The sequence below is a fragment of the Gigantopelta aegis genome, chromosome 15 (assembly GCF_016097555.1).
Source record: "Gigantopelta aegis isolate Gae_Host chromosome 15, Gae_host_genome, whole genome shotgun sequence".
NCBI lineage: Eukaryota > Metazoa > Mollusca > Gastropoda > Neomphalida > Peltospiridae > Gigantopelta > Gigantopelta aegis.
This window is the reverse complement of record NC_054713.1, coordinates 15,614,325-15,628,287: the sequence shown is the minus strand read 5'-3', so window position 1 is coordinate 15,628,287 and position 13,963 is coordinate 15,614,325. Positions and strand designations below refer to the sequence as shown.

General features: G+C 41.8%; 1 protein-coding gene across 1 annotated transcript in view; it reads right to left on the bottom strand.

Moving 5' to 3' along the window:
• Nucleotides 1-13,963, bottom strand: part of LOC121389999 (cyclin-dependent kinase 11B-like) — a 44,809-nt gene that overhangs the window by 18,834 nt on the left and 12,012 nt on the right. The window contains exons 5-7 of the mRNA XM_041521692.1: nucleotides 11,077-11,216; nucleotides 6,416-6,550; nucleotides 5,573-5,782 (exon numbers count right to left, since the gene is read on the bottom strand). Of these exons, the coding sequence (XP_041377626.1) occupies nucleotides 5,573-5,782; nucleotides 6,416-6,550; nucleotides 11,077-11,216 (485 nt within the window). The remainder of the gene's footprint in view (nucleotides 1-5,572; nucleotides 5,783-6,415; nucleotides 6,551-11,076; nucleotides 11,217-13,963) is intronic.

Genomic DNA, 13,963 nt, shown 5'->3' with positions numbered 1-13,963 from the left:
ATACTCCGAAGATGCACAAGTCTTCTCCCCATGGACTGGTAGAAAACTAACAGTGGAAGAAAGAAAGCCAACCAAAATTAGCCCATCCTCCAAGCGATGCATAACAACCAATATCCATGCTGTTAGTATTGACAGTGGGTAAGGTGGCATCCATCAGTGGTGTGGATGAATGAAGTCGTGAATTACGAAAAGGGTCAGAAATTCGTTCTCCAACAAGGAAGTTTTGAATGGTGGGTAAGCATCACCACCGCAGATGCAGGTGTTAGGTAACCATCCAACCAATAATTGTATACCAAACGGAAACAAATATGGTGGAAGCATCCATCAGAACATTAAACCAACAAAACCCCGATTTTTTCTTACTAGTAAAATGGTGGAGAAGTTAGTTCAATTAATAGGAAAACAGGTCGTTAGTGTGCAGTGCATTGACTAACTAGTGTTATCCATACACCGCGGATGCAGGTGTCAGTTAACCAACCAACCAATAATTGTATACCAAACGGATACAAATATGGTGGAAGCATCCATCAGAACATTAAACCAACAAAGCCCCAATTTTTTCTTACTAGTAAAACGGTGGAGAAGTTAGTTCAATTAATAGGAAAACAGGTCGTTAGTGTGCAGTGCATTAACTAACTAGTGTTGTCCATACAAAAAGGTTCCGACACCAACTGGTGCAAAACTTCAGAAAGGTGTGCAAAAACAATTTGTCAAATGAAGTCCTCACTTGTCGATTCAATGGACATCTTGGGGTACAGTCCTGAATCCGACATCAACGAAGACACGGACGACCAGAGTTAACCAAAGTTTGAGCTGCAACCACCAGACCCAGATGATGGAATCCCTCTACATCTTTGGTCGATACATCCCGCAGATAGTAGTTAGCAAAGATGGAATCAGTGGCCCAATAACACCCGGATACAATAATGGAAACCGGAGTGTTACAATGCAGCAACATAGTAGCGGCTAAGGCACGCAGTTCATGTGGGTTAGAAGCCGGCGGTGGAGGTAAGCCAGCTGATTTGTAGACACACAAAATCATGGATCGGATCCAAGTAGACACTGTGTTTTTAGTAATGTCTTTTAGACGTCTCTGATTACAAGAGAGAAACAATCTCTTTCGATGTTTGCGAAAAGAGGCAGTTTTCTCCAAATACAGCTTAAGGGCTCGAACAGGACCCAACGACAAGTCTTCCACGTCGTGTAAACCAACGATAGAAGAGTGCTGTAACATCATAAGTACGAGGACATTGATCAGGCAGTTGATTTTTAGCAACAAAGTTCATCAAAAGTCCCAATGACACTGTAGAGTAATCGCGATTAAAGCGCATCATGTCGACATTTAAAGCATGTATTTCCAACACTCTTGCCGCTGTAGCGAACCCGAGCAGGAAATCAGCAAGTCTTTCAACGCGAATAGTCTGAGGTTTTAGTTGTTTTCTGAGGCACCATCGATGAAAGCATAACCACTGAACGTTCTATGCAGCAGCTATAGAATCTCTGTGTGCTTTCAATATCGCCGATGTGGTTTGCGAAGTGAATCCCTTCTTCCTTAAACCCTCGGAGATAATGTCCCAATCTGGTAGCGGTAAAGGATCTGGTTCCGCAAGATGTAGAAGGTCTGGATACCAGATTCTGCTTGGCCAATTTGGAGCGATGAGAAATAATCGACAATGGAACTCCTGAAATCGCTGGAGGATCGTGGTAGTAATATTGGAGGCAGAAAAGCATACGCGTCCAGATTGTCCCAGCTGATGGCTAAGGCGTCGATATCCAGTGCTTTGGAATCCGGTACCGGCGACACGTACAGTCTTAGTTGATGATTGAACCGAGTCGCGAACAGACCTACATTCGGGGTCCACAGTCTTTGACAAACCCACCAGAACGCTTCCGGATTGAGCATCCACTCAGTGCTTTGAGGAGCGGACGGTCTGGACAATGTGTCGGCCAGAACATTTGACGCTCCTGAGATGTATCATGCTCTGAGATATAGCGGAATGGCATCCGTCATCTTGAACAAACGATTGATGTAAGCCGCCGCTGTCACATTGTCGGTTGCTACCATTAGTGTTGCATTTATCAAGAGATGACGCCAATGACGTATCACATTGAACACTCCCAGAAGCTCTAGCACATTGATGTGAAAACTTGAGGTGTCTGCCTGTTGAGATGTGCTCCCCAACCTTCTCTTGAAGCGTCCACAAACTGATGGTGAGTCACTTGGAATGGCATCAAAGAGACTCCTCGTAAGACATTCGACGGAGTCAACCACCATTGTAGACTGTGTCGAAGATTGTCGGGTAGAGTTATCAACAGACTGGGGTTGTTCAATACTATGTACGGATTCCGGAAGACTTGTAAACTTCGTAACTGTAGGCGACCCCGTAAGGTTAAGTCCTGGGCTGAAGTCAACAGGCCCAGAAGGCTTTGCTACATATGGAATGTCACAGGTTCGACTAGAACTTTGGATACCACCAATTGAATCTGGCTCCCTTGGTCTGCAGGAACCTGAAGGAGTCCCAGATCGGTACGTATCTGAATCCCAATGAACTGGAGATTCTGTGTTGGTAGCAGTAGAGACCTTCTCTGGTCGACAATCCATCTGAGACAGTTCAAGAACTGACGTACGTAGCTGACTTGGCCCGCTAACTTCGTCTTGTTCTGGCACTTCAAAAGACAGTCGTCCAGGCATGGGTAAAATGATATGCCCTGCTGATGAAAACCCGTGCCATTGAGGCTGTTATTCTTGTGAACAGCCAAAGAAGTACCAAAATGCCAACGGCAAAACCATCCACTCGTTGTACACTCCCTGCAATACGAACCGGAGATCCAACTCTGACAACACAACAGTGAACGCAGTGAGAGGATAAACCGCACTGGACCATAGTAAATAGTCGCGGTTAAAAAACCCAAACCGCATGATGGCAACTGAATAACTTTCGGAGCTAGATGAAGTAGCGACTGACTGGCAACACCACCGGATGTAGCGATCAATCTGCCGAATGTATCGGTAAAGTCATCGAACAACCACCGGACCGACGCATTCTGTCATCAACACCAACCCGGTATGCATGTAACATCGAATCGATGCCATAGCACAACTGACTGTGTGGCCCAACAGCAACAGCAAACAATCAACAGGAAACTGGAAAACAGTTTGTCATCAGGCGGAATGTCTGTATCAACCTCGGAGAGAGACATATCGTCGAAGGTTCCATGTGACTAATATTTCATAACAGCAGCAAGTCAAACACGCATAGTCATATAAAGTAAGAACACCGTATTCTCAACCACAGATGAGACTGGATCATCATGTGGAAATTCGTCAAAAGGCGCGCATAAGCAGACCAACGGACAGAAAGGCAGTCACTGGAGATGGAGACCATGAAAAGGCGCGTCGGAATCCTCCAGGAACCTGGAAGCGAACATCAGACGAAGATCGGTGACAACGGTCCATGAGACCCGTGATAGGCCATAAAGACCGACTGCGTGCACAGCTCCGGTGAGATGACTCAGACTGGTCACGAGAAGAGTATGAAGAACGCTATTCCGGTGAAACCGCTGAAGTCCCTTGCAGGGTAGCCGCAGGCGATGTAAACAGCAAAGTAAAGCCGCAGGATGGAACGCATCCGGAACATCAAGACAGGCGAAGGCTAGATGGGGCCGGTAACAGGTGTCGCTGGAAACGCCACTGAACCCGCCTTCTTTTTTTCTTTTTCTTTTTTTTTAAATCGCAGAAACCATGGCAGTCATGAACAACGTCTTCTGCAACTTCGTCGGTAGCACCGACCTGCAAACCTGCAAAGTACCGGCTGTCAATGAACATCCGAAGCAATCATCGGTGTCAAGCCCATCTTGGAATGCGTCGGCGGATGTAGACGTGACGGAACATGTCGTAAACCGCTGCCAGACAACCCCTCATCGTCATGTAGTCCGCAAATCTGTATCTATAACGGAAGCAGTCGAAGACGCATCTGCTCTCATAATGTGCACACCGGCAAGGTGATCATCAATAGTGGAAGACGCAGCTGAACCGAACCGAACCAAACCGTAAACGGTCCCATCTGGAACCCTTAGAAACTCTGGAAGCCGCTTCAGCCAAAAATCGGCGACGATAATCCATGGAGCCCGTGGGAGGCCGTGAAGATTTAATCACAACATCCTCTGGGACTGCGTCGGTAGCAATCATGGTAACCGGTCCCTTCCGGGTAGGCGCCGGTGGCCGAGGTAGTGATGGTAGAAGCTCGTAACAACGGATAAACAGACCTTCATAGTCATCTTATCCGCGGTATCTGTATCATCCACGACAGAACTGTGTGGTTCATTCTCAGGTAAGTATCGCAAAAGTCGACCACAAGCATGCCGATCCTCAGTACTTGAAGGTCGTGGAAACCGTGAACGGCCGTAACGGGAACCGGAGGGTGACTGTGAGACATGATTCTGTATACTTCGCGACCGAAGACGGCAACTGGAATAAGCCGTAGATCGTGCCCAAAAACAGATGAAGTAGATCGGCGATGATCCGCAGTGGAATCCCTAGACGGTCGAAACACTGTAGCATCCGTCGGTGTGGTAGCCGTGGTCACTGTAGCGCACACTGTAGTAGACACTGGAGTAGTAACCGGTACCATCACGGTAGCCGTTGGTCTAGTAGTGGCTTGTAGTGAAGCGATAGTTTCTTGAACCATACTTGGGAATAGCGACTTGAGCAGTTCAGCCACAAACTCCAAAGTCGGCGTAGCTGGAGGGGAAGCCGCCGAAACAGAATCCGATTTCTTAGCCCGCTGAGTCAAGACCTTCAAATAGTTGTCAATTCAGCCGGGCCGAGAGGAAGACAGAGTAGACAACATGACTCGACATCACAGGGTGACCGACACACGGGACAGACATCGTGCGGGTCTTCTACCGCCAAAACGTTCCTGCATTTGATACAGCAACACATAACTCTAGAAGAGCTAGTATCCGACATTCTCAACAATACTGTAATGAGAAAGCAAACACATAAAAATGCACAAATCCGGTAAACAAATAGACGCCATTTTAAAATGGCGATCTACAGGGTAACCGGCACACATGCAAAAGTGTAAAGTGTAAAGTGTAAATAACACTTAAAGTAAAATGATTACAACCAAAATAATGGTATAATAGCAAAGTAACAACATTAAAGAATGTGTCACCACAATAAATCGAAACATAAACTAAAGTAATAAAACAGATGGCTCAGATTACGACAGAGCAAGTAAAGAACGTCCGAACCGCTAGAAGCAAAGGAAAAAGAAGGAAGTTGTAGTCATGTGACCGGAACAGGAAGGGTACACAGTGGAAGAATTTAAGCCATCCCACTGGCTGTTTCGATGTTCGGACCAGTCTACTAATCGTAGGGAATATGCACTAGTTATGAGTACAGGTGATGTTGAAAAGTAATAGCCCATTGGGCCACAGACATGGATCGATTCTAGACTGACCGCACATCAAGCAAGTGCCTTACCACTGGGCTACATCTCCCCCACCACACCCCGACCAGACAAAGAGACGATGAACTGATAGTTCTGTCTGAAGTGCGATCGTGTACCTGACTCTGAATCCGATGCTGATTCCGAATTGACACTTTCTTCCTCCTCAACCTCCTCCTCCTCAACCTCTTCCTCTTCTTCCTCAACCTCCTCCTCTTCTTCTTCCTCCTCCTCCTCTTCCTCACTCTCACCCTCAACCTCCTCAGTCTCCTCATGTTTATGAGTTTCAAAGTCTTCTTCAGGTGGGGTGTGCGGTCCGACAACCTTCACTGAAAATGAAAAAGTTAATAAAACAGAATTTGTAAGTAGCAACCTCTTCCTCAGGCAGTGTGACAACTTTTATTAAAAATCTTTTTTTTTTTTTCTTTTTTTGGTGGGATGGGAGGGGGGGGTATTTTAACATGTATTCTTCATGTGTGGTATGCAGTTAAGTAACTAATTGGATGACACTACTAAAATAACTTAATATTATTCCTTCAAAAAATGCAGATGATGTCATGGAAACTTAATCATTATAACAACAATACAAAATCTGATTTACATGTATTTCGATCTAAATTAGTTGAGTTGTTTATAATTATAGGTACTGTTTATAAAAAATGTATGACTTTATCCATGTACAACAGTCAAACATTTACACATCAAGTCTCCTAGTAATGTCCGATTCCACTAGATTCATAACTGTTGCTTTCCCTAATATACCTTTCTTTTCCAGTTCTCTCATAACCTATTAGGTTTCTTGCCGTTTCTAATATAATCTATCCTCTTGCCGTTTATAACACAATCTATCCACGGCTGTAAACCATCATCCAGTGATTGTACTATTTTCCAGTCCAGTTGTGCCATATTTTTAATACTTTGCCCTTCATCAACCTCAGAGTCATACACAGTTTCTAAAATACCTCTCTGTTCCACTGTGTCTTTCTTCTTCAGTCTCAGTTTGTCTGTGTTCTTCTCCATGTCACGTCGGTGACGTCTGTCATCACTTTGGCTCCTGTCTCTCACTGACCTTTCATTGCGCGACCTCTTACTACGATCTGGAAAGAAAAGGAAGGTATGTTTAACAATGCTGCAGCACATTTTATACTGTGACTATTTAGAAAGAAAATGAATGTGTGTGAAATGACATGGCGGTAGATTTTAAACTTCAGCTATTTGTTGTGGTTATTTCAATAGTTATTATAGATAGTGGGAGAGGAAAGGAAAAGAATGTTTGTGTAAAAACATCTCAGTACATTTTAAACTTCGGCTATTTGGTGCTGTTATTTCAATAGTTGTTATAGATAGTGAGAGAGGAAAAGAAAGGAATGTTTGTTTAATAAAACATCAGCACGTTTTAGACTACGACTATTTGGTGTGGTTATTTCAATAGTTGTTATAGATAGTGAGAGGAAAGGAAAGGAATGTTTGTTTAAAGACATCTCAGCACATTTTATATAATGACTATTTGAAAAGGACAGGAGTGTTTGTTTAATGACACAATAGAAGATATTAAACTACAGTTATTTTTTGGAAAAGAAAATTTGTTTAATGTCACATTAACACATTTAAACTGTGTGTATGTGGTGTCCAGATTATTGAGATTATATCAACACTTGGTGAATAGAGTTGGAAAAGAAAGAGGATGGAAGGAAAGAAATGTTTTATTTAACAATGCACTCAACACATTTTATTTACGGTTATATGGCGTCGGACATATCGTTAAGGACCACACAGATATTGAGAGCTGAAACCTGCTGTCGCCACTTCATGGGCTACTTTTTTTTTGATTAGCAGCAAGGGATCTTTTATATGCACCATCCCACAGACAGGATAGAACATACCATGGCCTTTGATATACCAGTCGTAGTGCAGCCCAATGGGCCCACCGACGGGGATCGATCCCAGAGAGGAAAGAGGGGCACTGGTAGGGATGGGAAAAACTCAGTCAGATAATGGATCCACCAAAGATGCTTGATTTTATGAAAACGCACCTCAGGTCCTGCCCCAGACAGTTTACCTAGTTTGTGACTTAAGTTATGGTTCTTTAAAGGGACATTCCCGAGTTTGCTGCATTGTAAGATGTTTCCGACTAATAAAATATTTCTACGATTAAACTTACATTAAATATAGTTTCCTGTTTAGAATATCAGTGTCTGTATATTCAATGTGTTTCTGGTCATCTTAATATTTGTAGGAAGCCCAAACTGGACTTTGTCTTCAAGTAATTTCGTACGTACGAAAAAATAATATTTTAGGAAATAAAATGAAATTTAACCTAGCACAAATATTAGAACGATCAGAAACACGTTTAATATGCAGCCACTAATATTTTATACAGAAAAATATATTTGATATGTAATTACAATCGATAAAAAGTCTCTGTTAGTTGTTAACATCTTAAAAATTGCAGCAAGCTCAGGAATGTCCCTTTAATTTTTAAAAATAATAGTATTTTGGAAGAATAGGAATGTATTTTTGGATGTTCATCAGATGTCATCTAATGATTTAATAATAATAATGAAACCAGAGCACACACTGATTGATTAATCATCAGCTATTGGATGTCAAACATTTAGTCCATTAAGTCTTAGAGAGGAAACCCACTTATTTTTCCATTAGTAGCAAGGGATCTTTTATATGTGCCACAGACAGGATTGCACATACCACAGCCTTTAACATTCCAGTCGAGGTGCATTAGCTGGAACAAGAAATAGCCCAACAGACCCACCAACCAGGGTCGATCCCAGTCCGACAGCACATTAACTCTTTCCCTCCCATTCTCGACTGCAGTCAAGACACGCAAAACACTAACGTAAAAACCCATTGTCGACTGTAGTCGAAACGCGACCGGTCTTTGTAAACACAGCTGTCAACATTCACAGGAGTAGATAACCTGATAGATAATCTTGATTCTGTGAACGCTAGAACATAGTAGAATGATAGTTGAACACGCTGAGTGTATTATGTTGACTAGTATTTGTATTTAAGTTATCACAATATCGAAAAGAAAACAAAAATCGGTCTAAATTTGTGTAAACGTTAACGTGTACATGTGTTCGATTTCTCATGATTTGTATAATTATTTCTTTTAAAACTGAAGATTTGTAAAGGATGTAATCGCCGAAAATAACTGATAATTATCAGTACAGACTTTGAAGTAGATGATGGATGGATTACTCATCGTCGACTGAAAGGGAAAATAAACTGTCATAAACAATAACGTCATGGATCGTGATTGTAGGGTTTTTAAAAAAAAGAAATTTTAAAATATTAATAAGTTAGAAGAACTTGTTAATATTTTTTTTTAATTATTTTTTTAATTAGACTCACTAATATGTCCTCTAAACTATGACACACATCAAAATAGTGTTAAATTTGTTGGGGGGTTTTACAATTTGAGGTTGAATAATGTAGGTTCAAAATTACATATTTCACAATGGAAACTCTGGTCAGTGACGACGTTTTCTGGTTGTAAAGCTGGGTAGATAAGAGTTAAACGAACGTTTTACCACTGGGCTATGCCATGACCCCTAATAATAATAAATTAAAATATAAAGTAAAATAAAATACAATATAAAGTTGATATTCTCAGAATTAAACTAAATATTTCTTGACCAGATTTCAATATTTTGTACATGGTTCTGAAAATGTGTTCCTGATTTGTTAATATTTAATATTAGGTCTTTGGCTTCAACCAGGTTATATTACATGACATTTGAAGCATTGCCAACAACTTTGACTGGTTATAACAGTTAATTTTCACCTTCTGTTTCCATTCTTAATGGCATCACACAGGTCCAAATCTAGAATTGAAGAAGTTGGAGAAGTGACTTCTCCCTTCCCAGAAGAAAGCGGAGAAGTTTGATAAAAATAGGCGAAGTGAACATTTATCGGTGATATTACTAAGTAGTTGATGTGTCGTTATGTTAAAATTAAAGTAATAATAATAATTTTTTTGCATTACTGAAATGAATGTGGCCAAGAATGAAAAATGCTGGACTGGTCACTGTAAATGGCGCGACATGTGTTGATGTAGTTTGCCACCAAAGTAAAAACACAGACTGACATGGTGCCAAGTGAGCAATGACACTAAAACAAGTCAGGGTCTGTTAAAGTTTGTTTTGTTTAACGACACCACAAGAGCACACTGATTTATTAATCATCGGCTATTGGATGTCATAATATCATTATGGTCATTTTGACACAGTCATAGAGATGAAACCCGCTACATTTTTCCATTAGTAGCAAGGGATCTTTTATATGCACCATCCCACAGACAGGATAGAACATACCACGGCCTTTGATATACCAGTCGTGGTGCACTGGCTAGAGCGAGAAATAGCCCAATAGGCCCACTGACAGGGATCGATCCTAGACCGACCATGCAGCAAGCGAGCGTTTTCCCACTGGGCTACGTTAATGACTCAGCGACTTGAGCAGACTTTCGGCAAATAACACATTAATTTTGCCGGCTATATAAAGACCTGGGGCCCAATTCACTAAACTCTCGCAACTTTGCGATATCGCAGTGCAATGCAAAACAGACTGGCAAAGTGACTGCTTTGTTGTCTAGCAGAGCCTAAGAGAGCTTTGTTGTTTAGCAGAGCCTAAGAGAGCTTTGTTGTCTAGCAGAGCCTAAGAGAGCTTTGTTGTCTAGCAGAGCCTAAGAGAGCTTTGTTGTCTAGCAGAGCCTAAGAGAGCTTTGTTGTCTAGCAGAGCCTAAGAGAGCTTTGTTGTCTAGCAGAGCCTAAGAGAGCTTTGTTGTCTAGCAGAGCCTAAGAGAGCTTTGTTGTCTAGCAGAGCCTAAGAGAGCCTAGCAGAGAGAGAGCTTTGTTGTTTAGCAGAGCCTAAGAGAGCTTTGTTGTCTAGCAGAGCCTAAGACAGCTTTGTTGTTTAGCAGAGCCTAAGAGAGCTTTGTTGTCTAGCAGAGCCTAAGAGAGCTTTGTTGTTTAGCAGAGCCTAAGAGAGCTTTGTTGTCTAGCAGAGCCTAAGAGACAGCTTTGTTGTCTAGCAGAGCCTAAGAGAGCTTTGTGAATTAGGTCCCTGATCACATAATGTACAGCCTCAATAACTTTCAAAATTTCTCAGTAAAGTAAAGTAAAGTTTGTTTTATTTAACGACGCCACGAGAGCACATTGATTTTTTTATCTTATCATCGGCTATTGGACGTCAAACATATGGTCATTCTGACACTGTTTTTTAGAGGAAATCCGCTGTTGCCACATAGGCTACTTTTTTACGACAGGCAGCAAGGGATCTTTTATTTGTGTTTCCCACAGGCAGGATAGCACAAACCATGGCCTTTGTTGAACCAGTTATGGATCACTGGTCGGTGCAAGTGGCTTACACCTACCCATTGAGCCTTGCGGAGCACTCACTCAGGGATTGGAGTCGGTATCTGGATTAAAAATCCCATGCCTCGACTGGGATCCGAACCCAGTACCTACCAGCCTGTAGACTGATGGCCTAACCACGACGCCAGTAAAAAACATTTCTCAGAGAGCCAACAATGACATGAGCAGCTGTTTATAAAGAATCCAACAAACAAACAAAAGTGACTGTAACGACCATTAGCACCAACCTTCGACCCTGGACTGGACGTTTCTTCTCACCTCTTCTTTCCGTTTCGCTCTGGCAACCCTTTCTTCAAGTTTTCTAATTCGTTCTTCACGCATTTTTCGTTCCCTTTGTCTCTCGCGCTCAAGTCTCTCCAGTCTGTCACTGTTTAAAACAAAGAAAAAACATATTTGTCATGTGTAAATTTTTATTTTGGGTGATAACAGCAAGTGTTGCCTTCAGTTTAATAACAAAACTTTGTACATCAAGACAAGTTGAAGGGGCACAATGTCATTGAAGGGACACAATGTCAAAACTGATTGCATTTTTTATTAATAAAAATTGAGATAAAAACCCTTTGCAAGTCGTTTCATCAAACAGTAAATTGTTTCGCAAATTTTTATTACTATTCACAATGTAGAATACATAGATCCTTATCATGGGATGCATGGGAAGGCACATTGGCAATTTTTCTTGCCGTTAACAATGTCTGACTGTCGAAGAAAGGTAGCAAGTAAGTAGGGCAAACCACAAAAAATTTAAAATGATCAATCAAAGTTTGTCATTTTTAAGTCAGCCAATCAGTGGCTGCAGAAGCCAGAGCTTCTAGAATTTTTATAAAATCCACTAGCTACTGGATCGTGATTTTTAAAATTTACTAGCCATGATTAAAAATTCACTAGCCCTACTTTTCTTTAAGTTAATAAAAGTTTACTAAATAATAGTAATAATCAGACATGTCGCCTAAAGAGGGAGATACAGATTAAAAACACTAACATTGGGGTTGGGGTAGGATATTCATACTTACAAAATTAGACTTAACTGCAACATTTGACCCAAAAAAATTCACTTGCCGTCAGGCATGGCAATAGTAGTTATTTACTAGCCCAACTTTTAATATCACTAGCAATGGGAGTGGGTCTACCATAATCTAGAAGCCCTGTTGGGCATGGCAATAGTAGTTATTTACTAGCCCAACATTGAATATTACTAGCTATGGGAGAGGGGCTACCATTACCTAGAAGCCCCGTCGGACATGGCAATAGTAGTTATTTACTAGCCCAGCATTGAATATTACTAGCTATGGGAGAGGGGCTACCATAACCTAGAAGCCCCGTCGGACATGGCAATAGTAGTTATTTACTAGCCCAACATTGAATATTACTAGCTATGGGAGAGGGGCTACCATAACCTAGAAGCCCCGTCGGACATGGCAATAGTAGTTATTTGCTAGCCCAGCATTGAATATCACTAGCCATGGGAGTGGGGCTACCATAATCTAGAAGCCCTGTTGGGCATGGCAATAGTAGTTATTTACTAGCCCAACATTGAATATTACTAGCTATGGGAGTGGGGCTACCATAACCTAGAAGCCCCGTCGGACATGGCAATAGTAGTTATTTACTAGCCCAACATTGAATATCACTAGCCATGGGAGTGGGTCTACCATAATCTAGAAGCCCCATCGGACATGACAATAGTAGTTATTTACTAGCCAGCATTGAATATCACTAGCCATGGGAGTGGGTCTATTATAATCTAGAAGCCCCATCGGACATGACAATAGTAGTTATTTACTAGCCCAGCATTGAATATCACTAGCCATGGGAGTGGGTCTATTATAATCTAGAAGCCCCATCGGACATGACAATAGTAGTTATTTACTAGCCCAGCATTGAATATCACTAGCCATGGGAGTGGGTCTACCATAATCTAGAAGCCCTGTTGGGCATGGCAATAGTAGTTATATGTATTTACTAGCCCAGCATTGAATATCACTAGCCATGGGAGTGGGTCTACCATAATCTAGAAGCCCTGTATTAGTTATTTGCTAGCCCAGCATTGAATATCACTAGCCATGGGAGTGGGTCTACCATAATCTAGAAGCCCTGTATTAGTTATTTACTAGCCCAACACTGAATATCACTAGCCATGGGAGTGGGTCTACCATAATCTAGAAGCCCTATATTAGTTATTTACTAGCCCAACATTGAATATCACTAGCCATGGGAGTGGGGCTACCATAACCTAGAAGCCCCGTCGGACATGGCAATAGTAGTTATTTACTAGCCCAACATTGAATATCACTAGCCATGGGAGTGGGTCTACCATAATCTAGAAGCCCCATCGGACATGACAATAGTAGTTATTTACTAGCCCAGCATTGAATATCACTAGCCATGGGAGTGGGTCTATTATAATCTAGAAGCCCCATCGGACATGACAATAGTAGTTATTTACTAGCCCAGCATTGAATATTACTAGCCATGGGAGTGGGTCTATTATAATCTAGAAGCCCCATCGGACATGACAATAGTAGTTATTTACTAGCCTAGCATTGAATATCACTAGCCATGGGAGTGGGTCTACCATAATCTAGAAGCCCTGTATTAGTTATTTACTAGCCCAACATTGAATATCACTAGCCATGGGAGTGGGGCTACCATAATCTAGAAGCCCTGTATTAGTTATTTGCTAGCCCAACATTGAATATCACTAGCCATGGGAGTGGGTCTACCATAATCTAGAAGCCCTGTATTAGTTATTTGCTAGCCCAGCATTGAATATCACTAGCCATGGGAGTGGGTCTACCATAATCTAGAAGCTCTGTATTAGTTATTTACTAGCCCAACATTGAATATCACTAGCCATGGGAGTGGGGCTACCATAATCTAGAAGCCCTGTATTAGTTATTTACTAGCCCAACATTGAATATCACTAGCCATGGGAGTGGGTCTACCATAATCTAGAAGCCCTGTATTAGTTATTTACTAGCCCAACATTAAATATCACTAGCCATGGGAGTGGGTCTACCATAATCTAGAAGCCCTGTATTAGTTATTTACTAGCCCAGCATTGAATATCACTAGCCATGGGAGTGGGGCTACCATAATCTAGAAGCCCTGTAGGCA